We start from the raw sequence: 17,183 nt of genomic DNA, 5'->3' as shown, positions 1-17,183 counted from the left end.
CAATTCGTTCGTTCGTTTTCTTAGTTGGTTTTCCGGTTTTTCTCCTACATGCTGCTTCTGCCATAGCTGCTGCATATTCTGTGGTTGCTGTCGTTACGCTATCATTCAGCCTGTCTACCCTGCCCACGTTCTCGTTTACAGGCGCAAACTTGCTTTTATGAGTAATTTTAAACTCTTCCGTCGCGGTTTTCACTGACTCCATGCTAGGTTTCTTACTTTTCAAAAGTTTCATGCTTTCTTTTTTGATATTCCGGCTCACTTTGCATCGCAATATCGCATGATCGCTGCTCCGAATGTTACTTGGCCCCTGATTGCAGCTGTGTTATTTTTATTTTTGTGGGCGTTGAAACTATCGAAAGCTTGCAATGGTAAACAGCATAGCCGGATTCATAAAAGGCGTGCCGATAGTGAAAAAATTACTGGTCACTCGATTCGTTACGCAAAGCAGTTGCTGTCTTAAATATTTCTTTTTTTGAATACTAAAATGTAGCTAAACGAAGAGCGCTAATGGGAAGCGCGAGAAAAGCCAGACTTTCTCCAGCCTCTTTTATACCGGCCTGCGCTCGGACCGTTGCTTTAGTTCTGTCGGTCATGAAGTCAGTAATTGGGTGAAGAAAACGGGGTGTAGTGAAAGTTAACGGGCCCCATCCGACTGGCGAACCACGAGTTAACTTATTCTAGCCCTGCTGAAGCCTCAACTAGTTACAGACGTATTTTCAAGCGATATTAAGCGCCAGATGCGCCCGCTGCATCGTTGCGACCACGCTCGAGAATGTGCGAACGTATGCAAATTGACGCCGGCACACAGGGAGCGGGCGTCAATAAACGGAGAGCTGAGATCCGTTAGCAACGTGGGCCATGGCGTCATGAGTGCTACAGGGGCACGTCACTCACTTCTGCTCTGTGCATACCTACTGCGCAGTCGCAGTCGCTGATCCTCCTCTGGTTCGGGTTCAAGTTCACCTTTCCAACAAGGTAGCGAGAGGCCCCGCGCGTCCCTTGGCGGCTCCTGTCCTGCTCTCAAGTGCCAGTAAGTACACACTTCTTGGTGTCAGCAAGGCAGAAAGCGAGGAGAATCACCTTCCATGCACCGTGATTACGACACCGTAATTAGGTGCTCATCAGCAATGGTGTTTGTTAGTGCGTACCAGGGGAAGTGGCTGCATTGTTAGCCGAGGAACGTTAGTAAACGTCAGCGTAGACGGTGTTTAGTTTAGAAAAATTAAGATACGTGTCAGTGACTTTGCTGCAAAATGATTGGCAGCCAGATCCAGGTTGAGCCTTGGTGAATCGCGCATTGGTGTTAGATCAACTATCATCTCACTTGTTAGATGCACATTATGCTCACGTCAACCAAAGTTTATAGTCATTAACTGTGTGCGTGCATCGTGTTTTCTTTGAGTTCGAGAAAGAACTACACTCGCATCTGCATATTAGGCTACCAGCGGTGCTCAAACGTATTCACCCAGCTTAAGCATGATTGCGCACATTGGCAGCTTAACGTGGTCAATTTCAACAGCCATCATTGGGTTCCATTGACGGCCTAAAAGAAACAAGTTGTATATGTGACATTTCTATTTTGGTCATATGATGTCCGACGGGACAGCGTTACATCGAAGTCAATGGAACATTTCGAACGAATATTCTTATACTATTTATTTTTAAAAGTACTTAACATCACCCAATAGACCCAGACCCAGAAAATGTGTTTAATCGCCGCGGCACACAAACAACAGAGGCAGTCGGCGCTTGTAAGGCATAAGATGTGGACGTTGTGGACGCGGGACATTGGTCAGTTTGACAAAGAATGCGACGTCAGTGTTTCAATGTGTTTATTATCTAGGGTTGCAGCGCCTATCTTCCATAAGTTACCCCGTCCCCGTTTGGTTTTTCCGAGCCGTTCCCTTTGTACTAGAATATTGCCTTCTCTAAATTCTTCAAAAGCACTGTAAAGAAGTCTTCGTGAAGAAACCATTTCGATGACCGTGAAAATTGGCAGGTTGAGGGTCGCATTATAGTCTGTCCTGTTGATGCTGTTTACTTACTCAAAGTCTGCTATAGAGGAGGCTATGACTTACTCTTCTTCGGTGTGGGTGAAGTTCCGGCATAACAGGCTGCATAATATCAAGCTCGTGATTACTGCCGGCGTAAGTCGTGTCGTTTCTTGTCTCCTCCTTGCTCATCCCCTGGATACGAGTCTTGAAGGAACTCTGCAAACCTTCCGATGAACGCTTTCCCTCTTTCCTTCGCGTCTGTAAGCATCCTGAAAGCTATTGGCGATGAGGGCAACCACGGGCAGCGCTGTGAAACGCGTCTCCGTGACGTCGGCTTAGGGATTCTTGCATTTGCGTCTACTTCATTAGGACTCGCTCTCCACCCTGTTTAATTGCGCTCGGTTGATTTTTGATGCTCGTCCGCACCAAATTTTGCGGGTGCGTAAGTTTTTATCATAATAAAAGACTTCAAATCGCATGCCCTAGCTCAATGCATGATTTATTGCATAGTTTTCAATACCGCTCTGGAAGAAACATTGCCGGCGTCACCGCATTCCTTTCGACGCCGGTCCTAAGCGTAGCACGAACTGTTGGAGCTAGGCAACAGCTTCTGTATTCAGCAATCTTTCCAACAAAGGGAAAACCTAGCTGCTAACAACTGACAACAGCGAATATGCAACACCAAAACAACTTCCAGGCCTCCGGGGCTGTCGGCTTTAGAAGAAGGCTTTACGATTCCCGGTGATCGCATTTCTCGGGCTTTGTCAAGCTGCAAAAGTGGCTTTTACCCAAGGAACCATCCACTTGTGGAAAATAAACTGAAACTGAAACTGCACTGAAGGAGATGGTAAAACAGTTTTTGCAACCTTACCGAACGCTCGAAAGTAATCTATCACGTCACTTTACATTGCCATGGCATGAACGTATGCCGACATGTGCTTTGGGCCACGAAAAATGTAGGTTTAGTTCCAAATAACTTACCGCGTGTATAGGCGCATGCTGGTTTTATACCAGGCTTTAAACCAGTATGGAGGCTTATCGAGCAAAACGATCCCCATCTAAGCTACAAACACAGTCACCCTATGTATGTGCAGACCTGGAGGGACATTAGGATACATTTCCGACAGCCATATCCTCCCACTATTAGGATATGCGTAAAACTGCACTCGCGAGGAGGAGGAGAAGCACGAGGAGGAAACCACTTTATTTAATAATAAAATCGAGCTGAATAGTCGGTGTTGTCTTCAATCCAGAACAACAGACTAAGAGTTATTTTCCTAAATCCATAGAAAGCCGTCCCGAGTATGCCATGAATTGTTCTTTACGCCTGGAAGGGTTGGAAAACAATAAAGAGCTGCTTGGTACATAATCATCGGTTTCGATTGTTGTTATACTGGAAACCGCCACGTATACTATTTCTTGCGTTCGTTAACGAGTATATCAAGCTGTCAACACCGTTCTCATGTCTTAACTGTTCGGGATGAGAGTCAGTTCCTCATGATAACGATGACTCCGATAGAAATTCGAAGCACAAAAGCCCCCTTCGAGTGCTCTGGACAACATTGTCTGCGCCGTTTCGCGGTGGCGTTGCACAAACCTTCTCATTGCATTTGCATGTGAATGACAACGCATGCTGTGGATAGGGACATTCTTGGACACTCTTGGGTTTAATCTTTTTTTTTTTAAGCCTACAAGGTGCTCGTAATGTCCAAACTCCACTGTCCGAACTGTAAAACTGGGAGTTTTAAGAAAATTGAATTGCATCTGCCCCGGCGAACCCTTCAATGTGGTGAGGGGTTGTCAGTTGCTCCATAAGCCCCCTCTGGTTTTCGCAGGCCCACATATGTATTTTATTTCTTATAATAAAGCATTATTATCATTATTACTATATTACTCGCACACAGCGGGATGAGTGACATAAGATGCAAGTACGGCGCAACAAAAGATTAAATACTTAGTCTCAACGAAAGTAGGCCTACACTAAAATACGCAGAGCACCACCTCCCGATAATTTACCAAATACCCCTCCTTACACAAAAGAGCGTTCATTACCCGAAGTGTTCGGTACCGAACTGTTCACCTCCTAGAGCATGATCGGCCTGTCAAGAGTTATATTGGATCGCAACTTCGCATTCACAGCCGCAATTTCGTCTATGTCGTGCGGTTCAAAGGACCAGGAGAGGATATAAAGTATTGGCCGAAGAATCACCATTGGCTGGTTTAAACATTAATGTTAAGGAAGTCGAATATTAGGCCCTCAGCACTATCTCTGCCTCAGAAGCAAAGTACCAGAACGCAAGGAGAATCCTTGTTTTTTCCAGCACCCGCATTGCCCACTCCTCGAAAGGGACTCACTCTAGCGGACAGTGCTTAAGTCGTCCTCCGGAAGTCTAATAATAATAAGAATACACTGTATTTCAATAACATAATAATTGTAGTAAGAAATTACACTACAACAAGTATGCCTCTATAACATATAACATAGCCTCTATAACAGTAGACCATAGTGGTACGTGAGACGGATAAGGCTTAATTTGTTTACTGGTGCCTCCACATCATCGCCGCGCCAGAGAAGGCCCAAAATAATTCGCTTACGTTTATACCCGGTAAAATTTCTGACCTCGAAAATTTCGTCAGAGTAATGACCCAATCAACTAGCAAAATTGATCAGGTTGATTCAAATTTAAACCGACTAAAATCTTCCGTAGCTGACATGTCAGAAGAGCTTGTCGATATCGGAGACCGTAGCCGCTGTTCCAATCTAGTCATACACGGCCTCGCGGAAAAAGTAAATGAAACAGAAGAGGACTTAAAGAATGGGGTAGTGAACGAACTGTTTCACAAAAAAACTTAAAGTTGTGTGCACTTCAATAGGCCGCATACACAGACTTGGAAGAAAAGCTGGCAACCATCCCGTCATTTTGTACCTCCAGGATTATAATGAGAAGCAAGAAATACAAAAGAACGCGAAGAAGCTCAAACGTTCCGATGTTTTCATTCAAAACGATTACTCTCGCTGCGCGCTCCGTAGGCGTAAGCTGTTGTGGGACCGTGCCAAGATAGATAAAGCGAATGGAAAGAAACCGTATCTCCTGCATGATAAGCTGCGGATCAATGACGCCACGTATATGTGGGAAAATACAGGAGGCGGTGTTGTGGGACGACAGCAATAACAGGCGCGTAAAAGTTCAAACGATCACTCCTCCTGATTTAGCAACTACATTGCAGGCCGGACGCAGAAACATATTGACCTAATACTTGCCTGCTCAATAAAACCTTGCGCCTTATTAATATCAACGCCCGAAGCATTCTTACCAAAACGATTGAACTTGATTGATTGATTGATTGTGGGGTCTAACGCGCCGACGCAACGCAGGCAATGAGGCGCGCCGTAGTGGAGGGCTCCGGATTAATTTTGACCACCTGGGGATCTTTAACGTGCGCCAAAATCTCGTGCACACGGTCGTTTTTGCTTTTCGCCTCCATCAGAAAAGCGGCCGCCGCGGCCGATGATCGAACCCGCGACCTCGTGCTCAGCAGCGCAACGCCTTAGCCACTGAGCCACCGCGGCGGGTGATTGAACTTGAAAATACACTGTTAACATACTGTCCCCACATCACCGTAGTCACGGAAATTTGGCTTCACGAAGGAATCAATGATACAGAAATTGTTCCTCAAAATTTTAAAATATATAGGAGAGATAGGTCGAAACGTGGAGGAGGCGCCGCTATCATTTTTAGCGCCCACGTAACCGTCGCCCCTTTACAACAAATAGAAAACCACGAAAGTTTATGTCTGAAAATAAACATCTTTGGAAATTCCTTTATTTTCGTTGGCGTTTACCGCCCTTCTTCTTCCGATGGCTCCTGAGCAAACTCTACAACTTTTAAGTGCGAATGCACTTCTTAAGCGACCCTGAACCTGCGTCCACCGGCGATGTCCGCATAGCATACCCACGTGGGGGATTGGCCAGGAATCTCCTCGTCTTCCTTGGCAACGGGGGGAGATGGGCGCGCGCTGCCTGGCCGCTGACATGGCACATACCCACGTGGGGGATTGGCCAGGAATCGGGCGTGAGAAGGGCTAATGCACCCGCTTAAAGGAGTACTGACACGAAATTTCAAAGCTGAGATCCGCTCTAGCAATCAAGTACAACGACAACACAAATAGGTGTCTGTGAATAAATGCATCTTTCTTTCTTTGTAGTTGTGTGTGTGTGTGTGTGATCTCTCTTTCGCGAACATTACCGAACCGCGCAAATTCAACTCGTGCATTCGCACTTTCACATTCTTCCCCTCGGGGAAATGCGGGGAATTTTTCTGTCAAATACTCTGAAAGCCGTCTTACAATTGCTGGAGATTTTAATTTACCGAACATTAGTTGGTCCAAATTAACTTCCTCATCTTCAAGTGATCAGATTATCTTTGATATGATGTTAGCGTGTGATCTGGACCAAGCAGTGAGCATGCCAACACGCGTACAGGAGCAGACAGCATCGATTCTTGACCTTGTGTTCCATAGCAAATGCCTTTCTGATGTACATGTATCTGTTGATGATGGTCTGTCTGACCACGAGCTGGTTCTTTTACCTCTACCCCCCAAGGGTTCTTTCGCGACCGTTGGTGTCACCAGAAAACTCCCCCGAAGAAATAAAAGAATTTACTGCACCGCCAGGAATCGAACGTGGAACTAACAGAGTAACAAAGCAAGAGCCCGTTATCTTACCGATTGAGCTACGAGCCCACGCGGAGACGGGGAAGAAAACTGGTGCACTCACCAAGCACATCTACGGGTTTAACCCCTGCATTCTCGCTGAATGCCACGCGATAGCGATTAAACGAAGCTCACACCAACCCATGGCGTCTCACTTCTTGTACCCCAGTGTGCTAAAGCCTGTGGCTTCCAGTACACACGTAAAAATTCTCACCTCCTTGTCGTCCGCCCTCACGACAAACGACAGCCCAAAGAACACATTTAAATACTCCTTGATGGCCAGTCCATCACTCCAAGCCCCAGCATCAAGATCCTGGGCCTACATCTTCAGACCAACACCAAGAGTGACGGATCCTTGCAGCGCCTCAAACACATTATCAATAAAATCATACACATGATCAGGCGAGTTTACACCAAGAAGCGAGGCCTCAATGAATCTGATACATTTCGATTAGTTCAAGCTTTGTCCTCTTGAGAATCACGTACGTCAACTCCCTGCCTTCTTTTCGGCAAGGAGGAATTAACATGCTTCATAATGATTAGAAAGGCGGTTGAGCAAGCCATTTGTCTTCCCATGAGTGCGTCCACCGAAAGGTTGCTTAGCACGGCGCTCTACAACACGGTGGAAGAGCGGTTAGAGGGCCATCTTTCTATCCAGAAGCACCGAATGAGCAGAACTGCGGCGGGTCGCAGCATCCTTCTCCAGATTAGCTGGACACCACAGAATGCCAATCCGCTTGATGTACTCCTGGACTTCTGGCGACAAGAAATAAAGATGCTCCCTTTGCTTTGAAATATAAACCCCTCACACGACGAGGGTCGCCGACAAGAAGGGGCTCAAGCGGTGAACACCAGCCTCGGTGGGCATCGTGCAGTTATCTACACAGACGCCTCCCAACAATGAGGGCAGCAGTACGCCATCATTGTGGCTACCTCCGAACCGACCTTCTTGCGTGTGCCTCATTAGAGAGCGAAGAAATGACGGCAGCAGAAAAGGCAGCCATCGCCTTGGCTCTCACTCTAACAGGGGTTCGTAAGGTAGTCACCGATTCCAAATGAGCCTACCAGAATAACCAGTCAGGTTTGGTGTCCCGAACTGCACTGCGCGTGCTAAACACCACTCACGAAATGGTTCCATTCAGCTTACCTGGACACCAGCTCACGCTTCCATGGAGGGCAATGAATACGCCCACTAAGCCTTCACTTTCACCCCCGTGCTATTGAGCTGCACGGGGACAGTAACCCGCTTGTCTCGTTCAGGCACATAACTCAACATTATCGCCTTCTGAGACAGACCCTATCTTCGCCTTACCCTGAGCTTTCCATAGAACATCAAACTAGCCCACGGCTCACACAATCCGGCACCTTCCCACACCCGACGCGTCTTCACTTAATGCACCCGAATGGCTACGACGCTGAATGTAAATTTTGCTCAGAAGTAGGAACACTCTGCTACATAATCGGGGTGTGCGACTTTAGCCCTGAGCACCCTCCTCTCTTTCCGTCAACTACCGAACAAGAGGAATGTGAGATGCTGCGGTCCAGCCCCTCTCTGCCTACCCAGTTTCAGCTGGTGGGCAGAGCACAGGCGGCGCGGACTGAATATGCGCTACAGTGAAGAAGGAACCACTCCCCTGGGCGGCACCCTGTGCCGTTCAGAAATCTGAATAGAAGTATTTCCTCATGATCTCCCTCCTCCTCCTCTTCCTCCTCCCCCGTCTCCGCAGCCGATCTCATCGCCTCCGTCCGCGACGGCAGAGACGGAGAAGTCAGGTTGTCTAACCGGGTTTGAGCTTTAATTTTATAAAAAAAGTTTCCAGTCATTTGCTATACCAATGCAAATCAATCTACCACCGTCCATGCATCGTGCATTAATTTAATCTTACCAACAATATCTCTTTGAAGTAATAGAGGGTGTGGCTAAGTGCATTCCACTTCTGTCTGGTTTCCCTATTTGTAGAGCGACGTGAGTGAATTTAAGTGGCGTCGCTAGGGTAATCATTGTGGGTGTCGTTTACAGCTTTGCTTTCCAACCACATTCACAGTGTGGATTGGCGCAAATTTTTTTACATGTCGTGTAGTCGGTCATCCTGAACAAATGCCTGTAAAACAAAGCGTGTTTAAATTTTTTTGTAAAGCAAATGATGAATCAATTCTCGATTACCTTGATTTAGCCTTTGATCGCTGTACCGGTGTTGATGTTCAGTGCCTTTGGAATACCTTCCGGTCACTCTGTTGCTATTGCTTTGAAACTTTCATCCCGAACAAACCTAAAAAGCAACCCTCCAAAAATTCCTGGATACCAAGAGAAATTATTCATATAGCGCGGAAAATTCAGCGCATGAGAAAACGAAAGTCACAAGGTCCCTTTTTCCAAAAATTAAAAGGAACACTTTCTGAAAAAATACGGTCTAGCAAGCACACTTTCTATTCAGTAAAATTACCGCAATTTCCTAAGAGCGATCCCGCCAAGTTTTGGCGCCACATAAAGACTACTAAACAAAAAAATGCAAACTGCATTTTGCTCGGCAATCAAATTATTCGAGATGAGAAAGAAATAGCGACAGAATTCAACCGATACTTTCACTCCGTCTTTTCAAATCTATGCGTGTTCGATAATGCCAGTGGAAGCTGCGCAGAAATCGATCGTAACTTCATAACATCCGAGGGTATATTTTCTATGCTTCTGAACATTAAAACAAAATCTTCTTGCGGTCCGGACAACATACCAAATGTATTTTTACGCCACTACGCAGAATCTCTTTCCCGCTTTCTTGTTATCATATTTTGCTTATCCTTATCAGAAGGCATTCTACCCGCAGACTGGCGTATCGCTCGAGTAATCCGAGTACTTAAAAAAGGAAATTATCTCCTCATAACCAATTACAGACCGATATCCCTTACAAGCACGTGTTGTAAACTGCTGGAACACAACATCTCAAATTACATGATCAATTTTTTAGACACGTAAAATGTTCTATCGCCATTCCAACACAGTTTTCGTAAAGGTCTCTCTACAACTACCGAATTAATTTCTTGTGTCCATTCATTCTCCTCGGTTCTAGATAAATCAGGCCAAACCAATGTAATTTTCCTTGACTTCAGCAAGGCATTTGATTCGATACCGCACTCAAACTAATTCACTAACTTAATTTGATTGGTTTTCCCTCTACTATTGTTAAATGGGTTGCATCGTATTTAAGTTCACGTACGCAGTTTGTTGACATAAACGGTGTTTATTCTAACCCTCTCCCTGTTAACTCCGGTGTTCCCCAGGGAAGTGTCCTTGGGACTCTACTTTTTCTTATTTATATTAATGATATTACAACATGTGCTAAACAAGATGTCGAAATCCGTTTATTTTCCGATGATTGTCTTTTATTTCGTTCAATTAACTGCATAAATGACCAGATAATGTTTGACCAATCTGTCGAAGTCATAACTGCGTGGTGTGACCGCTGGGGAATGAATATACACCCTGATAAAACCATGTTCATACGCATCCCTAACAGGAAACAATCATTTATTTACCCGTACAATATAAAAGGAACCCCCATTTTACTGACAGAAAGTTACAAATATCTTGGCGTAGAATCACTAGCAAACTAACTTGGTCTTCCCACATTGAAAAGATTTGAAAAGAACGGCCTAACATTGAAAAAGAACGGCCTAACATCTAGAGTAAGACTCTTTGCCGATTACTGCGTAATATATCGTAACATTTCAAGTGACACTGACCGCCAGGCTCTTCAGGCTGATCTTGACACATTAAACGCATGGTGTTCTGATTGGCTAATGACTCTTAACCTTTCTAAAACAAAGTGCATGTCATTCACCCGTTCCTCAACTAGAATTCCAACTACATATTTCCTGAATAACAATACACTTGAACAGGTTTCTACTTACAAATACCTTGGAGTGCATTTTCAATCAAATTTAAAATGGCATAACCATATTAATCAAACGCTCGCATCTGCCAATCGTACACTAGGCGTAATAAAACAACCTAAAGCAGGCACCATCACACATTAGAAAACTTGCATACCTCACTCTCATTCGCCCTAAAATTGAATACGCATCTGCCATCTGGGATCCAAGTCAAGAATACATTATGCGTGATATTGAATCCCTGCAAAACCGTGCTGTTCGTTTTATTTTTTCTGATTATTCCCCATACGCAAGCGTCACAGCGCTGAAAAATCGCGCCGAGTTGGCTTCATTATCACTTCGCCGCCGGCATGCTCGCCTAACACTTTTTCATAAACTGTATCATCATGAGCGCCTTCGTGACGATTTTTTTCACTCACCCACTGTTACATTTCCACGGCGCGATCATTCTTGTAAAGTTAAGCGCATCACTTGCCATTCATTTACGTTCGCAAACTCATTCATTCCGCGCACAATAATAGACTGGAATAACCTACCACAGCACATTGCCACAGAAGCTAACCTAACAAAATTTCAAGACTTTTTAAAAAATGAAGTGACCTAATTCTGTTCTTGCTTGCATATATTGACGTTTTTTATTTTTTGCTGTGCTTGCCTTGTAGTTATATGTTTTTTGTAGTTATGTATTTTAAAATTCTTATTGCTTGTATTTTTTTTGCTACGTTTGTAATTTATCATTCTGTTAGCACCCATTCATGTTATGTTCGATGTATGCGCATGCGCCCCCCTATGTAATACCCTCCTACGGAGGGCCTTTAGGGGTACCTGAATAAAGAAATAAATAAATTTTGTTCATTTGCAGGTAGGAAATTAGGCATGCTAAGGCATAAACTCCAAAGTTCTCCCCCCAGTACTAAACTGCTCGCGTACAATACAATAATCAGGTCTGGTTTGGAATATGCATATGAGGTGTGGGATCCGCATACTAAAAAAGATATTAACAATCTAGAGAAAATCCAAAGATTAGCCGTCCGTTTCATTTTCAACCGCTTTCGCCAGTCGGATTCCCCAACTGAACTAATGAATGATAACAAAATTCAAGCCTTAGAATATCGTCGGAAAACAGCAAGACTAAAATTTCTTTTCTATCTATCCAGCAAAAAATGTGTAGACCTATCAAAGATTCTTGCTCCGTTATCTTCGCGTCCAGCAAGACGCTATAATTTCCCAAACTTCCCTCCTATCTTTGGTCGAACTAACAATTTTAAATACTCTTTCTTCTTTCGCACAATAACAGAATGGAACGAACTACCACATCACATTTTTTTAATTTGGAAACGTGTTACGGTGTATTGCAAGTTTTTGTGAAGTGTGACTTAGATCTTGTACCATAATACGTTGCATATGTGCCTGTTAGTTTGTGCCTCCTCTGTATTGTTTCCTTTTTATTTAGTCATGTTTCTTGTATTGTACCACCCCCCCCCCCCCCCTCCTGCCTGGGCCATTCTTGGTCTGCAGTATTTTCTAAATAAATGAATGAATGAATACGGGCCCCACGACCGCCTCTGGAGTGCCGAGACAGACAGTTTTAAGGGCTTCATTGCCGTCCATGCCCTTCGAAAAGGTGTTCAGGTAAATTGATAGTTGAGCACCGCCATCGCACTTCCGAATTCTGCAAAGTGACTTGGGCGTGGCACGCATTCTCCGCGCAGTCTGATGGCCGGCCCCAAAAGTGGCACGTGGCTCGCGCTGCTGGCGGCGCTTCTCCCCTGGTGTCTGGCCGCAACACCCAACAGCTGTGTGCACGTTCCTCGGCGTGAAGTCCTTGAGGGCTCCAGCGTGGCCGTACCCTGCTCGGGTGCGGACGGCCTAGATGGCCACCACATTCGCTGGTACAAGGTACGTGTGTCAAAACATATTCACTCCGTAAAGCAGAAACTGCTGTTCATTATATAACAGGCTGAAAACGAGTTAATAAGGGGCCTCTTTTAGAAAAGTACTTCGGTGCTACTTCATTTGGGTTAACCGGCAAATAGTGATGCCAATTCATACAAATTCATTGGCCACGCCCCAGATGTGATTGCGGATTCCGTACTGGGGAAGAGGTCAGTCAAATTTTTTGCCGCATTGTTTGAACAGAAACCGGAGCTAAAAACTTAACATTACAGGGATGTGTAGCCCTATAACGTTGCACTGGAACACGTTGCTGCTGCATAACAATAGAGATGGCCACTCTATAAAACGATGCCACTTATTCTCCAAACAAAATCACGCTTCCTAGTGCTGTGGCCGCATGTGCGGAATTACCTTGTGATCAGCTTATCCCCCATTCCATCCAGTAGTTGTCATTAGAACGTGGATTGACTCCGAAATATTAACGCTGTACTTGAAGGAGATAAAGGTCAGCTGGCATTTGCCCCTAATGGATTAAAAGGAGACGATAGGAAATAGGAAGGTATTTGGAAAGGGAAAGAAGGGTTTGGGCGCTAACTTGGCCTCCCACTGTAGAAGCCAAGATTCCCCCGTAGCCGGCCAAAACATCGCTGGTGAGGACCTATGAGAAAACAAGAAGTTATAAATCTGTTTTCTGAGAAGATGTAGGCCGATCCTATTTATATTCCGCCAGAACGACTCTGGTTCCATTCCTCCCTACAAAATGACCCTAAAGCTTCCCAGAAAATTCCACTGGTTGCTGTTCCCATGCTGTCCATAAACTTAGAGAAAATACGTCGAGCAGGCTTCGCCTTTAAGCGTTGAACGCGACTGCGCTATCGCACTCGGCGATAAGAAACAGTCTGTAGCGCGCCCGGTAGAGATGGATGGATGGATAGATGGATGGATGGATGGATGGATGGATGGATGGATGGATGGATGGATGGATGGATGGACAGACGGACGGACGGACGGACGGACGGACAGACGGACGGAAAGACGGGCGGGCGGACGGACGGGCGGGTGGATGGACGGGTGGGCGGACGGACGGACGGACGGACGGGCGGATGGGCGGACGGACGGACGGGCGGACGGGCGGACGGATGGACGGATGGACGGACGGACGGACGGATGGACGGACGGACGGACGGGCGGGCGGGCGGACGGACGGACGGACGGACGGGTGGGTGGGTGGGTCGGTGGATGGATGGATGGATGGATGGATGGATGGATGGATGGATGGATGGATGGACAATTATAAGTTTAACAGAACTACAGAATTCGAACGAGTAATAACATTTTATACCCGAACTCCGTTACACACTTGTAAGTTAACACATGTACGCAATAGCCCACAATTCTCCTTACACTGTTCTAGCAGCTACATAGTCATGCCAAACTAGACATTTACATATACATGGATGGATGGATGGATGGACGGACGGACGGACGGACGGACGGACGGACGGACGGACGGACGGACGGGCGGACGGACGGTCGGACGGGCGGGCGGGCGGGCGGGCGGGCGGGCGGGCGGGCGGGCGGACGGACGGATGGACGGACGGACGGGTGGGTGGGTGGATGCATGGATGGATGGATGGATGGATGGATGGATGGATGGATGGATGGACAATTATAAGTTTAACAGAACTACAGAATTCGAACGAGTAATAACATTTTATACCCGAACTCCGTTACACACTTGTAAGTTAACACATGTACGCAATAGCCCACAATTCTCCTTACACTGTTCTAGCAGCTACATAGTCATGCCAAACTAGACATTTACATATACACACATCGCATGTACACACACACACACACACACACACATATATATATATATAAACCTATAAATTAATCACTGGTAAAATATGCGAATTATAAGCTAGCAGCTTAACTGGGCTGTGGAGGGTTCACCTATTTACATAACAAGCTGGTTAGTCCTTTCATTTTTGATCGAACATTATCAACATGTATGTCCCAATTAAGCGTCTCGCAGAATACAACGCCGATACATTTTACACTAGGCACGATGTCAATTCTGTCATTACCTTTTTTATAATCCAATGTGGTGCCTCATTGTTTTGTTTTGTTGTTGTTTTTTTTGCTCTGTATTTCACAACTTTTGTTTTATTTGTATTAACTGTAAGTCGATTTCTATTGCACAAATGACGCAAATAATCGAAAAATTGGTTTCCATACTGTTATAACTCGGCTGTTTTGTTTCGTGTGGCAAGCATTGTGATATCACCAGCGCAAACTACTAAATGAACCGGAAGAGTGGTATGAAAAATGTCATTTAAATATACCAAAAACAAGAGAGGGCCCAACATACTGCCCTATGTTACACCAGACAAGATTGACTCTACATCAGACACGGCTTCATTAAAACACACCATATGTCTACGGTACTTAAATGGAAGCGGAAGCGCTTTCCAAAAAATTGAGTTAGAGGCACGTTTATGTAATTTCTTGCGCGCTGACTCGGAATATCACATTCAATTTTATGGTACATGAGTCCAGCCGGCATTTATCTTGCAAAATGCGCGGTCCCGTTTGAAATACGCGCGCTTTTCGTCTTTGACGCCTCTGATTGGTTGCACCCGTCATGACGTCAAAGGAGGACACCCTTCGGCCGTGCGGTTTGTCGGAAGCATTGGGAAACGATCGCACGGCAGCGGCGCTTGCCCTTTAGGCAGTTCAGCTTTCAGTTTAATGTTCGCACATGACTGCAAGTTTATTTTCCAACTTCCCGTGCTGTTGGGTCCAGTATCTTGGAGCTTAAATTTGTTTTACACGACCGAGAACTTCAAAGCAGGGACTGTGGCGTCGGCTGGAAGGTTCCGTAAATATTTCTGAATTAGGCAACCAGGATAGGGGTTTCTATTCCTTATGTTAATATTAGGCACGGCCTGAACTGTTTTTTACTATATACGAAAGCATTTATGCGCAAGATTAAGCGGCGTTTTATAAACAATCTACCAGCAAAAAGCGCGTACGCGCACTGCGCGAAAAAAGAGCGTTTATGCACTGTAAACGTATATGCGAGACATGCGTTGCCGGTACACGCATAAACGAACAAGCGGACTCTGTTTCCGAATTTCCTTTGTTGGTTGTAGCCCATCCCACCCCCCTTACTCATCCCCATACGCACACACCCCCACGCGCGCGCGCGCGCTATTTGGGCAGCGGCGCTAAGGGGCCCCCGCGATCGCTAGCTGCACTTCGATGAGTGGTGTCTTGCTTTTCGACTTGCGTTTATTCTCAAAACACTGTAGCATACTGGTGCCTCCGCAGCATTACCGGCTCTAGTAGGGCTTGATTTTCGCATGTGCGTTGCGCATTCTGCTACAATACTACGGCCACCTCGTTATAATTAACAGACCAGTCGGACAAGGCAGTTATGCTGTAGTTACGTTACTTTAGGTAACAATCATCCAACGCTTGCGACAATGAATCGTTGGCCTCTTTCAGCATTTCTAGATTTAAGCATTTACTGCGCTAGTCGGACAGACGCCGTATATTTACTCTTCGCTCCTACTTTTTTTAGTATCATTGTTATATATATCAACGACTATCGCTGGAGCACAGTTGAGGTTCAGCGGCAACAAGTGCTTGCCAGGTTGTAATATGTAGGCACACGGAATCTTAGGGAAAGATTTTGGCCCCCGCAGTCAACACAAATTACGGAACGGTGGTGGTTCGGAGCGGTCTTTTTTCATTCCAGACAAATATTACCTTATCGTGGCATGTATACTTGCAAAATACGTAATGTGGTGGTCTTGGTTCTTTTACTTTGTAGGAATACTGTTTACCTATTACCCGGAAGAGAACTTCTATCAGGATTGGCCCCTTGTTTTAGTTTTGCCAAAAATTGGGTTTTTGAACACTGTTCTACGCCCATAGGGAAAGAAAACCGACGCTTTTAACGAAACAGGTATTTCCTGAAAAATGTTACTGTTTTTCGAACGGAACAAAACATCCCCGGCCAAAGTACAGCAGTATTCACCATCCTTCCTAAATCTATAATCTAATGTGAACATTCATGTCCGTGGCATCAAAAAAAAAAGAAAGAAAAAATACGAAAAACGCATTGGAGCGTTTTACAAAGTATCCAACGTAGTGCAGTATACTCTCTGTCATCAAGCACAGCCGCCTCGGTTGTCACTTCCGTATGTTATAAAACATCCCCGCGTGGTATTATGCTGCTTAGGAATACAGCATGGTAACGTATGCCTCGTTTGGCGTTCGTGCATACTTTTTGAACACGAAAATTGTACAAATAAGTACTATCAACAACAACAACAAGTATCATTCTTCCTGTGGCGAGCCTCTACAGGGCACATGGTGAAAAGTGCATGGCAGAGGCGACCCATCCGGCCGTAAGTCCAGGTATGTCGTTTCCCGGCCGGTTTTCGCCTCCGCTCTTCCATCTTTCGGCATCGCGCGCCGAGATGGGGGCGGGGCATCGGGCCACTTTTGCTTGCGCATTGCGCCGCTTCTATTGCATGTATTGCGAAAATATTTCGTACACGGGGATTATTCAATGTGTACTTGCTTCTAGTCAACTTTTCTTTTAATTCTAAAACCTCCTCACCTTCCCTTTAAGGTACGACAGCACTAAAGGAAGACATTTCCGTAATGCTGTGATGA

At 45.5% G+C, this 17,183-nt stretch overlaps 1 protein-coding gene across 1 annotated transcript in view; it reads left to right on the top strand.

Annotated features, from left to right (window-relative positions):
- Nucleotides 1–17,183, top strand: part of LOC144165202 (cell adhesion molecule 4-like) — a 61,660-nt gene that overhangs the window by 17,241 nt on the left and 27,236 nt on the right. The window contains exons 2-3 of the mRNA XM_077695322.1: nt 923–1,030; nt 12,308–12,494. Coding sequence (XP_077551448.1) covers nt 12,312–12,494 — 183 coding nt within the window. The 5' untranslated portion in view covers nt 923–1,030; nt 12,308–12,311. The remainder of the gene's footprint in view (nt 1–922; nt 1,031–12,307; nt 12,495–17,183) is intronic.

Source organism: Haemaphysalis longicornis, unplaced genomic scaffold, assembly GCF_048455015.1.
Source record: "Haemaphysalis longicornis isolate Haplotype H1 unplaced genomic scaffold, Haemaphysalis longicornis Haplotype H1 scaffold_14, whole genome shotgun sequence".
NCBI classification, from domain to species: domain Eukaryota; kingdom Metazoa; phylum Arthropoda; class Arachnida; order Ixodida; family Ixodidae; genus Haemaphysalis; species Haemaphysalis longicornis.
The sequence above is the reverse complement of the archived record's forward strand: the minus strand, read 5'-3'. Positions and strand labels throughout refer to the sequence as shown.